General features: G+C 45.9%; 1 protein-coding gene across 1 annotated transcript in view; it reads left to right on the forward strand.

Annotated features, from left to right (window-relative positions):
* The window catches only part of HYDIN (HYDIN, axonemal central pair apparatus protein), a 421,369-nt gene that overhangs the window by 275,851 nt on the left and 130,022 nt on the right, over window positions 1-15,496 (forward strand). The window contains exons 40-43 of the mRNA XM_025370321.1: window positions 99-272; window positions 4,436-4,609; window positions 7,348-7,562; window positions 13,656-13,793. Of these exons, the coding sequence (XP_025226106.1) occupies window positions 99-272; window positions 4,436-4,609; window positions 7,348-7,562; window positions 13,656-13,793 (701 nt within the window). The remainder of the gene's footprint in view (window positions 1-98; window positions 273-4,435; window positions 4,610-7,347; window positions 7,563-13,655; window positions 13,794-15,496) is intronic.

Below are 15,496 nucleotides of genomic sequence, written 5' to 3' on the forward strand. Positions count from 1 at the left end.
AAGAAATATCCATTCCCATTTCCATCAGTACCCATATAACTTCTGGCTGTGTAGCATGCATGCCATGTGTGCACACAGCATATATTTTAAATTTGCAGCTGACAAGCTTCAGAGCATTGACAGCCACTCCATGGAGGAAGTTGGAGAGGTGGAAAACAACCCAGTGAGCAAAGCAATCGCTCGCCACCTGGGCATTGACATTTCTGCAGAAGGCCGCATGGCCAAGAACCGGAAAGGCATCGCCATTATCATTCACGGGACACCCTTGTCAGGTATGCACCAATTCTGAGGGGAGGTTAAGACCGGCGGTGCCATATCTTCTCTGTAAACTCTGCGGCTTCCAGAGTGGCAACATCAGCTGTGTGGTCATGGCAAAGACTAATGACTTTATTTGAGGAGCAGCATAGGGTAGCGATTACACATTTATAGCTGTGTACCTTTGGGAAAATTAAGTTGTCTGTGCTCAGTTTCCTTGTCCGTAAAGTGGTATTAACACTATCTATTTTATAGGGTAGTCATGAGAATATAATGAGAACATTTATATAAAATGCTTATCTCAATACTTGGCACATAGTAAATAAACAAAAAGCTGCTGATGTTATCATTATTATTACTATGATGACTGGCACATAGTAAACACTCAAACAAAAAGCTGTTGGTGTTATCATTATTATTACTATGATGACTATTAGCATTCACAATTATAACAATATCTGCAGTGTGAATCCTCATTGAAAAGAAGCTTCCATCACGTGCTAAATATTCTCAATAAATATTTTCCTAACCATAAACCAGTCAAGGGGTGAGCCCTTGATAAAGAAAGGATTCTTGTTAAAGAATCCTTTATTATCTCCAAAATTACATATGCTAACTTCACCATCAACCCAAAGGAGCAAAATCACCTACAATGGAAAAAAAAAAATCTTATTTGTATAGTAATTTACAGTTGACAGAGCTCCTTCCCATCTATTTGTCTATTTAAACTTCAGAACCACTCAGAAAAGAGAATTTGACTTCCCCTAACTTATAGGAAGCCAAAGTTCAGAGAAATTCAAGGACGTCTGCCCAAGGCCACCCAGTTAGAAAGCGGCAGAGCAGAGGGATGTTGGGAGGATGCCCTGCCACCTCTTTTAGCTTCAGCTTACTTGACGAAGGGCCATGAAATCTTGTTCTGACCCAATTACTATCACTCATACAGACAACATTTGTGGAGGATTTTTGATGTTCTAATCACTGAGAGGCCCAGGAATCTTAAAATGTCACAATTCATTACCCCTTCCTTTGAAGAACCTTTCCTTGAAAAGTTGTAAACCAGGACCTAAAAAGTAGAAGGCCAGATCTGTGGGCAACAGGCAGAAATCAAACAAGCCAAGTAAGAACATAACTGGAAATGTTTTGAAGACCCTCCCCCACACACACACACACCCCTGCAGAGGCTCAGGCCATTTTCGGTTGCACTAAAAGGAATGACAGAAGGATGGTTGATGGACCCGCAGAAACCGCAGACAACTGGAGAGTTAACACCAAAAATGCACTGACCTGGAAAGAGCCACCAGCCCTGTCTAGTGGAGGCTCAGTCACTTTCCGTCTGCAGGCGAAAAGCCTGTTAGAGTGTGAACTATAGTAATAACAAGCCTGGCAGCTTTCACAGAATCTTCATGAAGAACAGCTTAACAGTCTATGTCAAAATCAGACTGATCAGTATAAGTTCTTTTGCCCCTTTTGTTTATGGTGAAGTTAGCACATATAACTTTTGAATGCAGTAAGAGACTCTTTTGTTTATAATCCATATACTTAAGGATTATCCCCAAACTGTTAAATTGCTGACCTCAGAGAGGGGATTAAGAAGGAGAGGGAAGACACCTCATTTGGAATGTATACATCTCTGAATTGTTTGAATTGTATTCTTTCCATAATTTAAAAACATTAAAATATTAGAGAAAAAAATCCAAGACATTAAATTATTTAAAAAGAGAAAGAAATATATGTGCAGACTCTGACCTGGCAATGTTACTTCTAAAAATTTCTTAGGAAAAATAATTAATGATGTGGACAAGATGAACTGCTTGAATGTTCACTGCAGCACTGTATGCTGTAATAGAAACTCGGGAGCAACTGTAACATTCAGTATGGGGGACTGGTTAATCAGGCCACAGTACATTTATATAGTGAATTTTATTGCCATTAAAAACAGCGTCTTGTATACCCATGTTCACAGCAGCGTTAGTCACAATAGCCAAAAGGTGGAAACAATCCAAATGACCATCCGTGGCTGAATGGAAGAAACAAAATATGGTACGATGTGATGCTATTCAGCCTTAAAAAGGAAGGAAATGGACAGGGCGTGGTGGCTCACGCCTGTAACCCCAGCACTTTAGGAGGTCCAGGTGGGTAGATTTTGAAGTCAGGAGTTCGAGACCAGCCTGGCCCCCATGGTGAAACCCCGTCTCTACTAAAAATACAAAAATTAGCCGGGTGTGGTGGCAGGCGCCTGTAATCCCAGCTACTCAGGAGACTGAGGCAGGAGAATCGTTTGAACCCAGGAGGCAGAGGTTGCAGTGAGCCGAGATCATGCCATTGCACTCCAGCCTGGGCTACAGGGCAAGACTCCATCTCAAAAAAAAAAAAAAAGGAAGGAAATTCTGACCTGTGCTACAACACGGAAGAACCTTGAGGACCTTATGCAAGGTGAAATAGGACAGTCACAAAAGGATAAACACTGTATGACTCCGCTTAGATGAGGTACCCAGGCTGGCCAAATTCCTAGAGACAGAAACAGAAACAGAATGATGGTTTCCAAGGGGCTGGCAGGGTGGTGCGTATTGGGGAGTTACAGTTTAATGGGTACAGAGTTTCAGTTCGGGAAGATGACAGCATTCTGGAGGTGGATGGAGGTGATGGGGGCACAGCAAAGTGAATGTACTTAGAACCACTAAACCGTATACTTAGAAATGATTTAAGTTATAGCTGTTATGTATATTTTACCACAGTAAAAACAGTGTCATGCAGGTGTATTGAATGAATGGAAAATTGTTCATGGTATATCATTTTACATGAGAAAGGGTGCCATACTCGTGGTGTGTAGTTTGTATTAGTGTCCCGTTGCTAATATACCAAGTGACAACAAACTTCATGGCTTCACATAATGCAAATTTGTACTCTCATAGGTCCGGAGGACAGAAGTCTAAAATGGGTGAGCAGGGCTGTGTTCCTTCTTGGAGGATCTGGGGAACAATCCGTTTCCTTGTCTCTTCTAGCTTCTAGAAATGTTGCCTGCGTCCCTTGGTTCCTGGCCCCTTCCTCCTCCTTCCCAGCCATCAGCATAGCATCTCCCAGTCTCTCCTGCTGCTTCCATGGTCGATTGACCTGCTCTGACTCCAACCCTCTTGTTCTCCTCTCATGGGGACCCATGTGATTACATTGTGCCAAGTCGGATAATCCAGGCTAATCCCCCATATCAAGATCTGTAGATTAATCACATCTGCAAAGTCTCTTTTACCCTAAAAGATAATATATTTGCAGATTCCAGGAATTAGGATGTGGAAATCTTTGGAGGAGCCATTATTCAGCCTACCACATAACCTATTTCTTTTTTTATAAGAAATACAGTTACATGTGTAGTTAGCAACCATAGGCTAACTGTACTATCCCTGAATGAGTAGATGATGGATTTTTTTTTCTTTTCTCTTGTCTGTTATATCTGAATTGTCAGCTTTTTTTTTTTTTTAATGAAAGTACCTTGAAATGAGAAAAGAAATCAACACAAGTTATTCTTTAAAATAAAAAAGTCTTCCTGTTAGAATCAGAGACAGGAAGAGCTACAAAGTATTTTAAAGATCATCTGATAGAACCTGTTTCTTAAACATACTGGGTGCAGTGGCTCACACCTGTAATCCCAGCACTTTGGGAGGCCAAGGCAGGCAGATCAGTTGAGGTTAGGAGTTCAAGACCAGCCTGGCCAACATGGTGAAACCTCGTCTCTACTAAAAATACAAAAAATTAGCCAGATATGGTGGTGGGCACCTGTAATCCCAGCTACTCGGGAGGCTGAGGAAGGAGAATCGCTTGAACCCGGGAGATGGAGGTTGCAGTAAGCTTAGATCTCCCCACTGCACTCCAGCCTGGGCAACAGAGTGAGACTCCATCTCAAAAAAAGGAAAAAAAGAATCTGTTTTTAAAACTGAGGGAAAACCCAGTGAGGATGCAGATTGCCACGGCATGCACGCATCGGTGGCAGGGTTAGAATCAGACCCACGGCCCTGACTCCAGGCTGAGGTCTTCCTTCTCTTTGCTGCTGACACCTCCAGCCACATGGGAAGGAGGCAGAGCACTCAGAGAGATCACTTTGCAGGGACCTCTGTTCTTGAGACCTTTTCTGTCTGGGACACTGAGCAAATGAGCACCATTAAATTCAACCCACTGGTCTTTTTGATAGGAAAGTCAGCCACCGCGGTCAGCATGGCCAAGTACTACAACGCGGCCTGCCTGAGCATCGACTCCATTGTGCTGGAAGCTGTGTCCGACAGCAACAACGTCCCAGGGATCCGGGCCCGTGAGCTCTGCATCAGGGCTGCCATAGAGCAGTCCATGAAGGAAGGAGAGGAGGCTGGTAAGAACCCATTCTCCCGGCTTTTTGTGGCCAAGTCACCAGCACCCCTACTGGCAACACCCATCTTCTCTGTGCCCCACTGAGCTCTCCTCCCACAGCCTGGTTGAAGTCTGCCCTACAGCATGCTGCCAACTTCATAGCCCAGAGGAGAATTCTCTTCACGAAGCATGCCCGGGTCTCCTGCCCTTCTCACTGCCAGCGTGCTCTTGCCTCTGTAGGGACCAGGACAATGAATAAGACATAGCCCACACCTTTGGAAGTCTGACACCTGGAGGGGGCGGGGGAAGAAGCAGACTTGGGGTCAGTCAGAGCAAAGGAAAATAATTTTGCAACAGAAATACCAACTTCTGTGAAAGAGCAAGTTTGGGATGAATGGGTTCCAACAAGGGTGATTTGGGAAGTTTTCAAGGAAACAGGTTTGAAGAAGCAAGAGAATGTTAGTAGGCAAAGATGGGGACAAGGACATTCCAGAATGAAAAAGCAGGGAAGCTGATCATAAATTAGGGGTGGGAAAGCAGGTTGAGGCCAATTATTGTTGACCTTGAATGCCAAGATTAGGAATTGAAGTTTTATGTTCAAGGAAAAGAGCCATTGGGACAGTTTTCACACTGTGGAGAAATGGTCAGAAAATCACTATAGGAAGGTAGCCCTTGACTATCATGTAAAGGAAGCGATAGTGAAGCTGCAGACAAATGGGCCTGGGCCGGCCAACCCGACAGCCACCTGCATGTAGAGAATTGAAGGAGTAAGAAGGATTTAAGATGGCCACACCCAGATTCCAATCCCAGAAACCAGGAGAGAGTGATGTCATTTACCTAGATAGGGAACACAGGAGGAAGAGCAAGTTTGCTGGAGAAGAAAATAAATTGGGTTGGGTTTGGGGGAGGGGGGTTATTTTCTTCCTTTCTATCTTTTTTTTTTTTTTTTTTTTTTTGAGATAGGGTATCTCTCTGTCACCCAAGCTGGAATACAGTGGCGCCATCATAGCTCACTGCAACTTCCTGGGCTCAAGGGATCCTCCCACATTAGCCTCCAGAGTAGCTGGGATTACAGGCATGCACTACTATGCCTGGCTAATTTTTAGGGTCTTACTATGTTGTCCAGCCTGGTCTCAAACTCCTGGCCTCAAGCAGTCCTCCCAAAGTGCTGGGGTTACAGGATTCAGCCACTGTGCCTGGCCTGAATTGAGTTTTGGAATCCCATAGCGGGGAGGCCTCATGTGGCCTTCCTACAAAAAGTTGAGAATTCTGGCTCCATCAGGTTATCTGAGGACCTTCGGAGCAGGCAAGCAGCTGCTCGATGGGAAAATATACTAAACACCAAGCAGAGTGCCTGCTCAGAGCGGAAGCATTCCTGTGTCAGTACCCATGGCATGATGTAATCCCAGAAATGCTTCCAGCTTGCTAGTTGATAAAACTGGCTGGGACTTTCAGGGTCGTCCCCTCCCCTCGATACCTCTGCATGGGACACTTAGGGAAATGGAAGATTCTTTGCTGGGAAGAGAAATAGCTCTTTAGTGAGAACCTCTGGCTATGCCCTAATGCTGATTATCTTAAATTTTTTATTTCCTTTTCTGTGAAATAATCTACATTTCATAGTGATCTGTGGAGCCATGTTTATGTCCTGTGCCTAAGGGTAAATTTGAGCTCCTGGTCTGAGAAAGTAACATCAAGCTAGAGACAGAGCTGGGAGAGTCTTTCTCCATGAAACCACTGGGGTAGATGAAGCAGCCAGAAAAGCCCGGAATGAGCCAGGAGGACTGGATAAGGCAGGTTAGGACCATGGAGAACACCTACATTTCAGGAGAGGTCGTGGGGAAGCCGGGAAGGCAGAGACAGCAGAGCCAGGGTCATAGGGACTGTCAGGGAAGTCAAGGAAAGGGCCCCGGAACCTTAGGAAAGGGAAAAGCAAGGAGGAGTTTCCCGTCCCTCAGAGCCCTGCTGGACGGGGAGCCTTCCTGCTGGCCTGATCTCACAGCCCACTTGTCTAGCTAACCTAATACTGATCTACCTCCTTCATTGTCCGCCCCCACCCCGTGTATGCCCTGGAGGCAGGGGCTTGTGTTAGTTTTCCCCACTGTAGCCCCAGCACCTGGAAGAATGCCTGGCATAGTTGACACATAATAAAGATTCATAAAGGATTCATTGAATCAATAAATGAACAGAATTAGAGACTGCTGGAAGCCCAAATAGAATAGGCCTAAGTACAGGGCAGCTGAATTTCCCAGTCAGGAGGTCCCTGGGGTCTTTGGATAGAGCCCTTGCAATATAGGGGTGAGGCCCTCACATCTCCCCTGCATCTGCTGTCACTGTGGAGTCGGTAGGCTGGAACGAAGTGGTGGCAGTGAACCCGAACCTGCCTGTGCCATCCAGTGGCCACTGGCCCTGGGGGCTGCTGAGCATGTAAACTGGGTTGGTCCAAACAGAGGTGTGCGGTGAATGTACAGCTCCCACGGGAACCCTGAAGATGTGATATAAAGAAAAGACTTGGAAATAACACAGGAGCAATTTTTATACATTACATGTTAAAATGATCACATTTTGCCTATATTGGGTTAAAATATGTCCCTAAAATTAATTTTTACCTTTTTAATGTGACTACTAGAAATGTTTAAATTACATACATATGTGGCTCACATTATATGTCTATTGGACAGAACGGACTTCAGGGTGCCATCCCCACCGTCGTTTTTTGTGATTCTAACGTGATTTTAATAAAAGTTCACACTCTCCTTATAGCCCAGGAGGCTGCTATGGGTCAAAACATCATAGGGCAAGGACGACTGAGCACTGAGACCTTGGGCAAGTTAACCTCAGAGATGACTCTGCTGGCCCCAGAAATTAAACCTGGGAAGAGTGTTCGTGGGAGCGTGGTCATGACCAAAAGCAAGGCGGACAGCCATGGCTCCGGGTCGCAGAAGCAGCATCACTCACACCAGTCTGAAACACCACAGGTACAAATCAGGGCTCTACCGCAGGAGGGCTGGGATCTTCCTCCTCCCCAGCATCCTGCAGCCAGGTCAGTGCCCTTCATCCCTGCAGTGTTCCCACCAGGCCGGCCTGAGCGCTGTCCCTGTGCCCCTCCTTCTGAAAGGGGCATTCACCCAGCTGGTGCTCAGGAAACATCTTTTATGCTGTAGGCACTGGCGAAGTGCAAATAAAGAAAGCAGAATCCCTGCACTAAGAGTCTGATGAAGGAGACAACCACATGTGCAAACATTTGCAATAAAGTGAAATTAGTTACAAAAGAAGTGTGAAAAGGGAATTAGGCTGAGCCACAGAAAATTTCCAAAATTCAATCCTTTTATAACTCCATAACAGCAATTTCCTATGGCTCAACCTAATTCTAAAGGAAGTTAAGGATGAAACCATTAATCTAAGTTGTGGGAGGGCTGCATGGGGAGTCCTGGAAAGTCAGAAAGAAGTCGCAGCATTTGAGCAATGTGCCAAGGAACTTAGCAGTCTCAGCCAACTGGCCGGTGAGCCAAAGACAGTGGGCGCAGTGAGTAATGAGTTGTAGGTGGAGAAGTGAAATCAAGTGAGTGTAGGATTTTATGATGTTTGAAAGTGAAGGGGAAAAAACGAAAGAGTAGTAGAGGGGCAAAGCCAGGGTCAGGAGAGTCCATTCTCAGAAAAGAAGTAGAAGCAGGTCTATAAAGAATGGAGCCTCTGGAGAAGTGTCATGTGACAATCCACTCAAGAGAGAATGAGATCCTGGGAGGCAGTAGGAAGGGCAGAATTCAGCACAATTAAGGGAGAAGAGAGCCGGCTTCCTTTGGGGTCAGTAAAGGGTAAAAAACAGACACAGCTAAGGGTGGGAGAAGCTGAGTGGAGAATGGAGGTTGGAAAAGGCATTGTTGAATGGCACTGTGATGCATATAGGAGGCATGGTCTTTTGAGGGAAGCAGCGAGGAGGCTGGGGCTGCAGAGCATGCTCAAGGGGAGTGGCAGAGCACTGCTTCCACTATGGTGAATAGAAGCAGAAATTGGTGATGGATAAGGAATAAATAGTTGGGAATGATAATGGCCCAACCAAGACTGGAAACTATAACTTCACAATTGTGAAGCTTCTCTCTCTCTCTCTCTCTCTCTCTCTCTCTTTTTCTCTAGAGTCAGGGTCTCACTCTGTCACCCAGGCTGGAGTACAGTGACACAATCTTGGTTCACTGTGGCCTTGAACTCCTGGGCTCAAGCAATCCTTCCACCTCCGCCTCCCAAGTAGCTGGGACCACAGGCATGTCCCACCATGCCTGGCTAATATTTTAAATTTTTGTAGGGATGAGATCTCGCTGTGTTGCCCAGGCTGGTCTTGAACTCTTGACCTCAAGCAGTCCTCCTGGCTTTGCCTCCCAAAGCACTAGGATTACAGGCATGAACCGCCACACCTGGCAAGATTTCTCTAAGTGGACCTGGCAGCTCCCATTCAGGAGTGGAGAGAGAAGAATGCCACCCTTGAGGAGAGGGGGTGTGCTCTTAGAACTAGGGGGCAAGAGAGCTGAGGGTGCCATCAGTATAGGAAGCCCAGCCTCAGTAGAGAAGGAATTAAGAAGGAACATAGAATGGGAGAAACAGGAAGGGTTAGGGGTGGATCTCGTTACAGCCTGAGAGTGCTATAGGGACAGTCGGGGAGGTGGATGGAGCAGAAGTGAAAGTCCTGGTAGAAGAGGAGGCCCATCCGCTGGGAAGAGCAGATGGATGGGGAAGAGTTGTAGGTCTTCATGGGAAATGAGACCTGTGAATTGGATAGAGCAGGTGGGTGGAATAAAGATGTAGGTCCTTAGGCCGGGTGCAGTGGCTCCCACATGTAATCCCAGCACTTTGGGAGGCTGAGGTGGGTGGATCACTTGAGGCCAGGAGTTCAAGGCCAGCCTAGCCAACATAATGAAACCCCGTCTCTACTAAAAATACAAAAAAAAAAAAAAAAAGTAGTAATAACTTAGCTGGGCATAGTGGTGCACACCTGTAATCCTAGCTTCTCGAGAGGCTGAAGCACGAGAATCACTTGAGCCCAGAAGGCGGAGGTTGCAGTGAGCCAAGATGGCGCCACTGCACTCCAGCCTAGGCAACAGAATAAGACTCTGTCTCAAAAGAAAAGTACATAAAAAATAAAATTTAAGATATAGGTTCTTGTAGGAGAGGAGGCCCACATGTTAGATCAGGTAAGAGGATGGAGCAGAGGCAAAAGTCTTTAAGGGAGAGGAGACCTGCAGGTTGGATGGAACAGCCCACAGGGCTGAACTTGTGCCAGGTGATATCTTATTGTCACTTCAGTCTTATGTTTTTCTCACACCATGAAAACAGAAGCCATTGATTCATTGTCTTCTGGAGCACTATCCTTTTCACCCTCTTTTCCAGGATCCAGTAGAGTGTTCTTTACCCAGATGTTTATGGATGAACTAAAACTCATTTCTCTGTTACCATATAGGGTGTTATCAAGAGTCATTTCCTTTGGTTTTGTTCTGTCCATCTGGACAGGGAAGTAAAGCTTTTTAGAATTCTAAAAGGCAGTAGAACACCCCAATTCTGACTCTGAACTCCTTTCAGTAATGAAACTTAAAGATCACAGTAGAAATCAGCTCACAGACCCCACATGTGGTGCCTGCACTGCCCAGTGTGACAGGACTCAAATGATCTGGACAACAGAGTCCCCCTGTGAAAGCACTTACCCAGGGAGATGGCGATTGGTCTTCTTAAAGCTCTCATAAAGCATGAATTTTCCAATGACTGATATTTCAGTCATGTTGCAAATGGGAAGAAATGTGTAAATATATTATATAACGAAGATGTGGCCCATAAGCTCATTTATTTATAAATCACCTCTATCCAGGAAAGCACCAGTAAGAAATCCTGATCTTTTGAATGATATTTAATCCAACGCTCTTGCTTCTCAATTTCATGGCCTCCGCAGCTACTCACCTCCCTGACCACATCCTAGACATTGTTCATCACTACCCATAAACTCCAAGATCTCTCTGTCACAGTCCTGCTTTCCCACAGCCATCTTCTCGCTTTCCAGATGACTAACTCTGGTAAACACCTGGCCCCATCGAAACCTCCAGTCCTCATCCTCACTACCTATCACCCACCTCATGCCCTCTTTACCCAGTCTGGATGCCATGGTCTGCCACCATAGCACCCCCTTGCAATTTGCCCTTCACCACACTCTCAAGCAAAGCTTCAGCCCTGGCAAACCTAATCCCCCACCTACTCCATGCAGACCAGCTGAGCATAGCTGGGGAAGATTCTCACCTCTCCTGCAGGATCTTAATTTAAATTTAAGACCACAGGTCTCCGGTGGACCCTTTGGTCTGGCTCAGCCTTCCATCTATTCAAGATGACTGCTTTATTGCTCTCATCACTCTCCTAGCCTCCAAAATATTTTTCTCTTCCTCATTGTCAGCCAATGATCCCTCTTCTGATTTCACCGAGAAAGCTGCAGCAATCAGAAGACAATGACCTCATCTTCTGGCCACCAACTCTTCCAGCAGCCTCCGTCCACACATGGGGCTGTGCCTTCCCAACAGCTGAGTGTCTGCCCTGCCTTCACCCAGGGCCAATCCCTGCACATGGGCACCCGGCCCCACCCCTTCTCTTATCCAAGGGCTAAATTCCTGCAGTTGTCTCCTGTCTCCCATTTTCTCCCTACTCTACTCCCGTCAGCATCTATGCATGCTGTATTATTATTCCCATCATTAAAAATGCTTTCCCATGACCCCACATCCCCCTCCACCTATTACCTCCTCTCTTAGCTCCCTTCCTCTGCTGTTCCTCCAAAGAACTGCCGCATTGCCTGCCTCCCCATCCTCACACCCTCCCCCATCCTCTCTTTCACTGCTTCCGTTGGGTCCTTTGTCCCCACCGTTCCACAGCTGCTCTTCTCAAGGTCCTTGGCAGTCTTCACCTGGACAAATCCAGAGGTCAGTTTTCTGTCTTCATCTCACATGACTTCTTGGCAGCTGATCGCCCCCCATCTTGGAAACACTTTCTTCATGTGGCTTTCCCTCCTCCACCTTCCCTTCTACCTCATTAGCAACTCCTTCCTCTACTTTCCCAGCTTCTCAATCTCCAAATTCCTGGTCATTGGAGTAGCCTAGGACCAAGTCTTCTACTACTACTTTTTGTTACCTGCATTGTCTTTGCAGGCGATCTCAGTCAGTTGCATTACTTAAATATTTAAATACCTTTAACATGTTTGTGACTCTCGAAATTCTATTGCCAGCTCGAATTTCTTCCCAAGTGCAGGTTCATGTATCCACATTCATCTTCAATCTCTCTCGAAGGGCTTAGAGGCATCTCAAAATGTTTATATCCAAAAAGTGATTCTCGCTTCCACTGCTCCCCAAAAATTGTTCTTCTCCCAGTCTTTCCTTTCTCAATAAATAACTTCACCATTTTCCAGCTTGCTAAGGTCAAAACTCAAGGAATCATTTTTTGATGCCTCTTTCTTTATGTTCCGTCTGAAGTCCTACTGGCCCTACTTCCAAAACACATCCTGTATGAGCCACTTCTTGCCACCACCATTTTCGTCTCGTCTCCACCACCATCCTCATCCCTGTTGCCATCATCTCCTGTCCTGACCACAGTGACATCTTCCTGTGACTCATGTCACCTCATGTGATGGGTAAGGTGGTCTTTTAAAAATAAAAATCAGGCTGGGTGCAGTGGCTCATGCCTGTAATCCCAGCACTTTGGGAGACCGAGGGAGGCAGATCACCTGAGGTCAGGAGTTTGAGACCAGCCTAGCCAACATGGCAAAACCCCGTCTCTACTAAAAATACAAAAATTAGCCAGGCGTGGTGGTGCACGCCTGTAATTCCAGCTACTTGGGAGGCTGAGGCAGGAGAATCACTTAAACCCGAGAGGTGGAGGTTGCTGTGAGCTGAGATGGCACCATTGCACTCCAGCCTGGGTGACAGAGACTCCATCTCGAAAATAAAATAAACATAAATATAAATCAGATTATTTGTCTGCTGAAAGACACCAACTTCCCATAATACTTGGAATAAAATACCATGGTCTACAAGGCCCTGCATATTCTGGTCCTGGCGGTGTGGTGTCTTTTTTTTTTTTTTTTTTTTTTTTTTTTTTTTTTTTTTTTTTGAGGCGGAGTCTCACTCTATTGCCCAGGCTGGAGCACAGTGGCACGGTCTTGGCTCACTGCAAGCTCCACCTCCTGGGTTCACACCATTCTCCTGCCTCAGCCTCCTGAGTAGCTGGGACTATAGGCGCCCGCCACCACGCCTGGCTAATTTTTTTGTATTTTTAGTAGAGACGGGGTTTCACCATGTTAGCCAGGATGGTCTCGATCTCCTGACCTCGTGATCCGCCCTCCTCGGCCTCCCAAAGTGCTGGGATTACAGGCGTGAGCCACCGCGCCCGGCCTGTGTGGTATCTTTAACCTTAAGCCTGACTATCTTCCCCATTGCTCACTCAGTTCCAGCCCCACTGGGCTCTGTTTACCCCCCAGATTCTCCAAGCACACTTGCGTTGAAAGTGCTTGCTGTCCCCTCCCAGAAAGGCTCTGCTCCCAAGATCTTGTCTCATTCTTTCACATAACCCGGGTAACATGAGCATCCTCTCTACAGAGTCATTCCCCAACCCTGTTATGGTTCCTTATTACCTGGTTATTTCCTTCCTAGCACTCATCACTCTCTGAAATTGTATTGATTTGTGGAGGAAAGTGGCCTTTTCTGTCTCTTCCATTGGAATGAAAGGGCCCCAGGGGCAGCACTATTGTTTGTTGTTATATCCCTAGTACCTAAGCGTGCCTGGTGCAAGATGGGTACTCAGTGAATAATTGTCGAATGAATGAAAAGCTGCATGCAGCTCAGTACACAAACAACGTACTTTCCACACTGTTGCCACTTGAAACTTACAGCGGTTCTTTAAGGTAGACAGGATCCTTCCATTTTATAATGCAATTCCGATTGTACAGATGAGGAAATGAGAGATTATGTGATCTTCCCAAGGTCCTGTGGCTGGTAAGTGTAGGCGTTGTTGAGATACAAGGCCGGATTCTGACTCCTAATCCTTCTCCCACTCAACAGATTTCCTCCAGCCCTCTCCTGCCGGGGCCTACCCACCGCCGGCTCAGTGTCAGTCCCAGTGTCGGAGGCGAGACCGGGCTGATGAGCTGTGTGCTCCCGGATGAACTTCTCGTGCAGATCTTGGCCGAGCGGATACAGGTGGGTCCATGCCACTTGCACAGAGCTGCAGGGCTTGGCGCTCACACACCATCCCTGCGCACCGGACAGAGGTTCTGGGCCATCAGCCACCACGGCGGCTCTCTGACAGCTCTTGTCAGTCCCTGGCCCTGGCCCAGTCTGCAGCCTGAGGCCATTCACCTTCTTAAAGGACCAGAGAGGAGAAGACTACACAAACACTTTTTAATGACCAGAAGCAGAGCGATGTGTTAAAACTTACAATGTCGAGCCATTCTGAAAGTGCGAATTTGGAGCTATGTTAATTGCTTCAAAAAAACATTTTCAATGTTATTAAGTGAAAAAGAAGTAACTAAGAAACAGTGGTTAAAACATAGTAACATTCTATGTAAATATTTATAAATGTATACTACACACATAGTAAAAACTTTTAAAATACATGTTACCTGTGGTTATCTTTGGGTAGCAGGATTATAGAATTTTAGTCTTCTTTATACATTTCTGAATTATTTTACAATAAGATATTGCTTTTAAAGTCAGAGAAACAGTAACACTCTTTTCCAAGTTTTAAATTTTTTTCCGTAAGAATTCTACAGTTAAAGACAAGAAAATAAGATCAGCAGGATTGAGGAGGGTATCACTGAAGCCTGTTTCTGCTCATGGTTTGCAGACACAGCTACATTGCTTACCAGGTCCTGGAGCTGGGTGTTTGCTTTGTGTCTTCAACTAGGGCCACAATATTAACTGCACATTTAAATACAACAAAATTAACTTGAGGTTCCCAGAAGGGGAGGAATATCATCACAAGAAAGTTTTTATGTGAAGATTTGCACTGCTGCTACATTAAAGGCACATCACTCTCAACTGATTTGAACAAGGTGTTCCCATAAGCGTGCCAATGTTTCAGATACCCAGAGTAAAGGCTGAGAAACACTGGTAAGGCCCCACAGTCAGCCAGTGGAGCTGTGCTACTCAAAGTGCTGGTCTCTGATGACACATGGAGCTTACAGGGCTTCTTTCATCCACAAAGTCTTGCTACAAAGTTTAGCCGCAGAGAAGGAATGATGTAGCCATGGTACCTGTTCAGTTGCCAGCTGAACCAAATAGTGTGTTTAGTGATATAGGTCATTTACATTCTGACACAAGCTTCTTGTCTCATCGAAAACCTAATGCTCATTCATTGGTGGCTGGTCTACGGCTACACTCTGAGTAACACTGAGTAAGGCAGAGGCTGTTCTCCAGTGGTTACTGTTACCAAAATCATTACACTCCAAGGCAGTAAGACCACTAAGAAAAATACAAAAGGCCCATCTGCTGCTGCCCCTGCTGCCTGTGACTCTGTGCTTGGGAACATCTTTCCCTTTTCATCTCATTTTTGTGTACCTCATGGATCTTCACAGACCGGCCCTTTAACATTTTTGTTTGTTCATTTATTTCTACAGACAGAATAAACCCTTTACTCTACAAGTAGGTACAATAAAAACCATCTGGCTGGGCACAGTGGCTCACACCTGTAATTCCAGCACTTTGGGAGGCCGAAGCAGGTGGATCACCTGAGGTCAGGAGTTCGAGACCAGCCTGGTCAACATGGTGAAACCCCGTCTCTACTAAAAATACAAAAATTAGCCGGGCATGGTGGTGGGCACCTGTAATCCCAGCTACTTGGGAGGAGGCTGAGGCAGGAGAATCATCTGAACCCGGGAGGCAGAGGTTGCAGTGAGCCAAGA

The sequence above is a fragment of the Theropithecus gelada genome, chromosome 20 (assembly GCF_003255815.1).
Source record: "Theropithecus gelada isolate Dixy chromosome 20, Tgel_1.0, whole genome shotgun sequence".
Taxonomy (NCBI): Eukaryota; Metazoa; Chordata; class Mammalia; order Primates; family Cercopithecidae; genus Theropithecus; species Theropithecus gelada.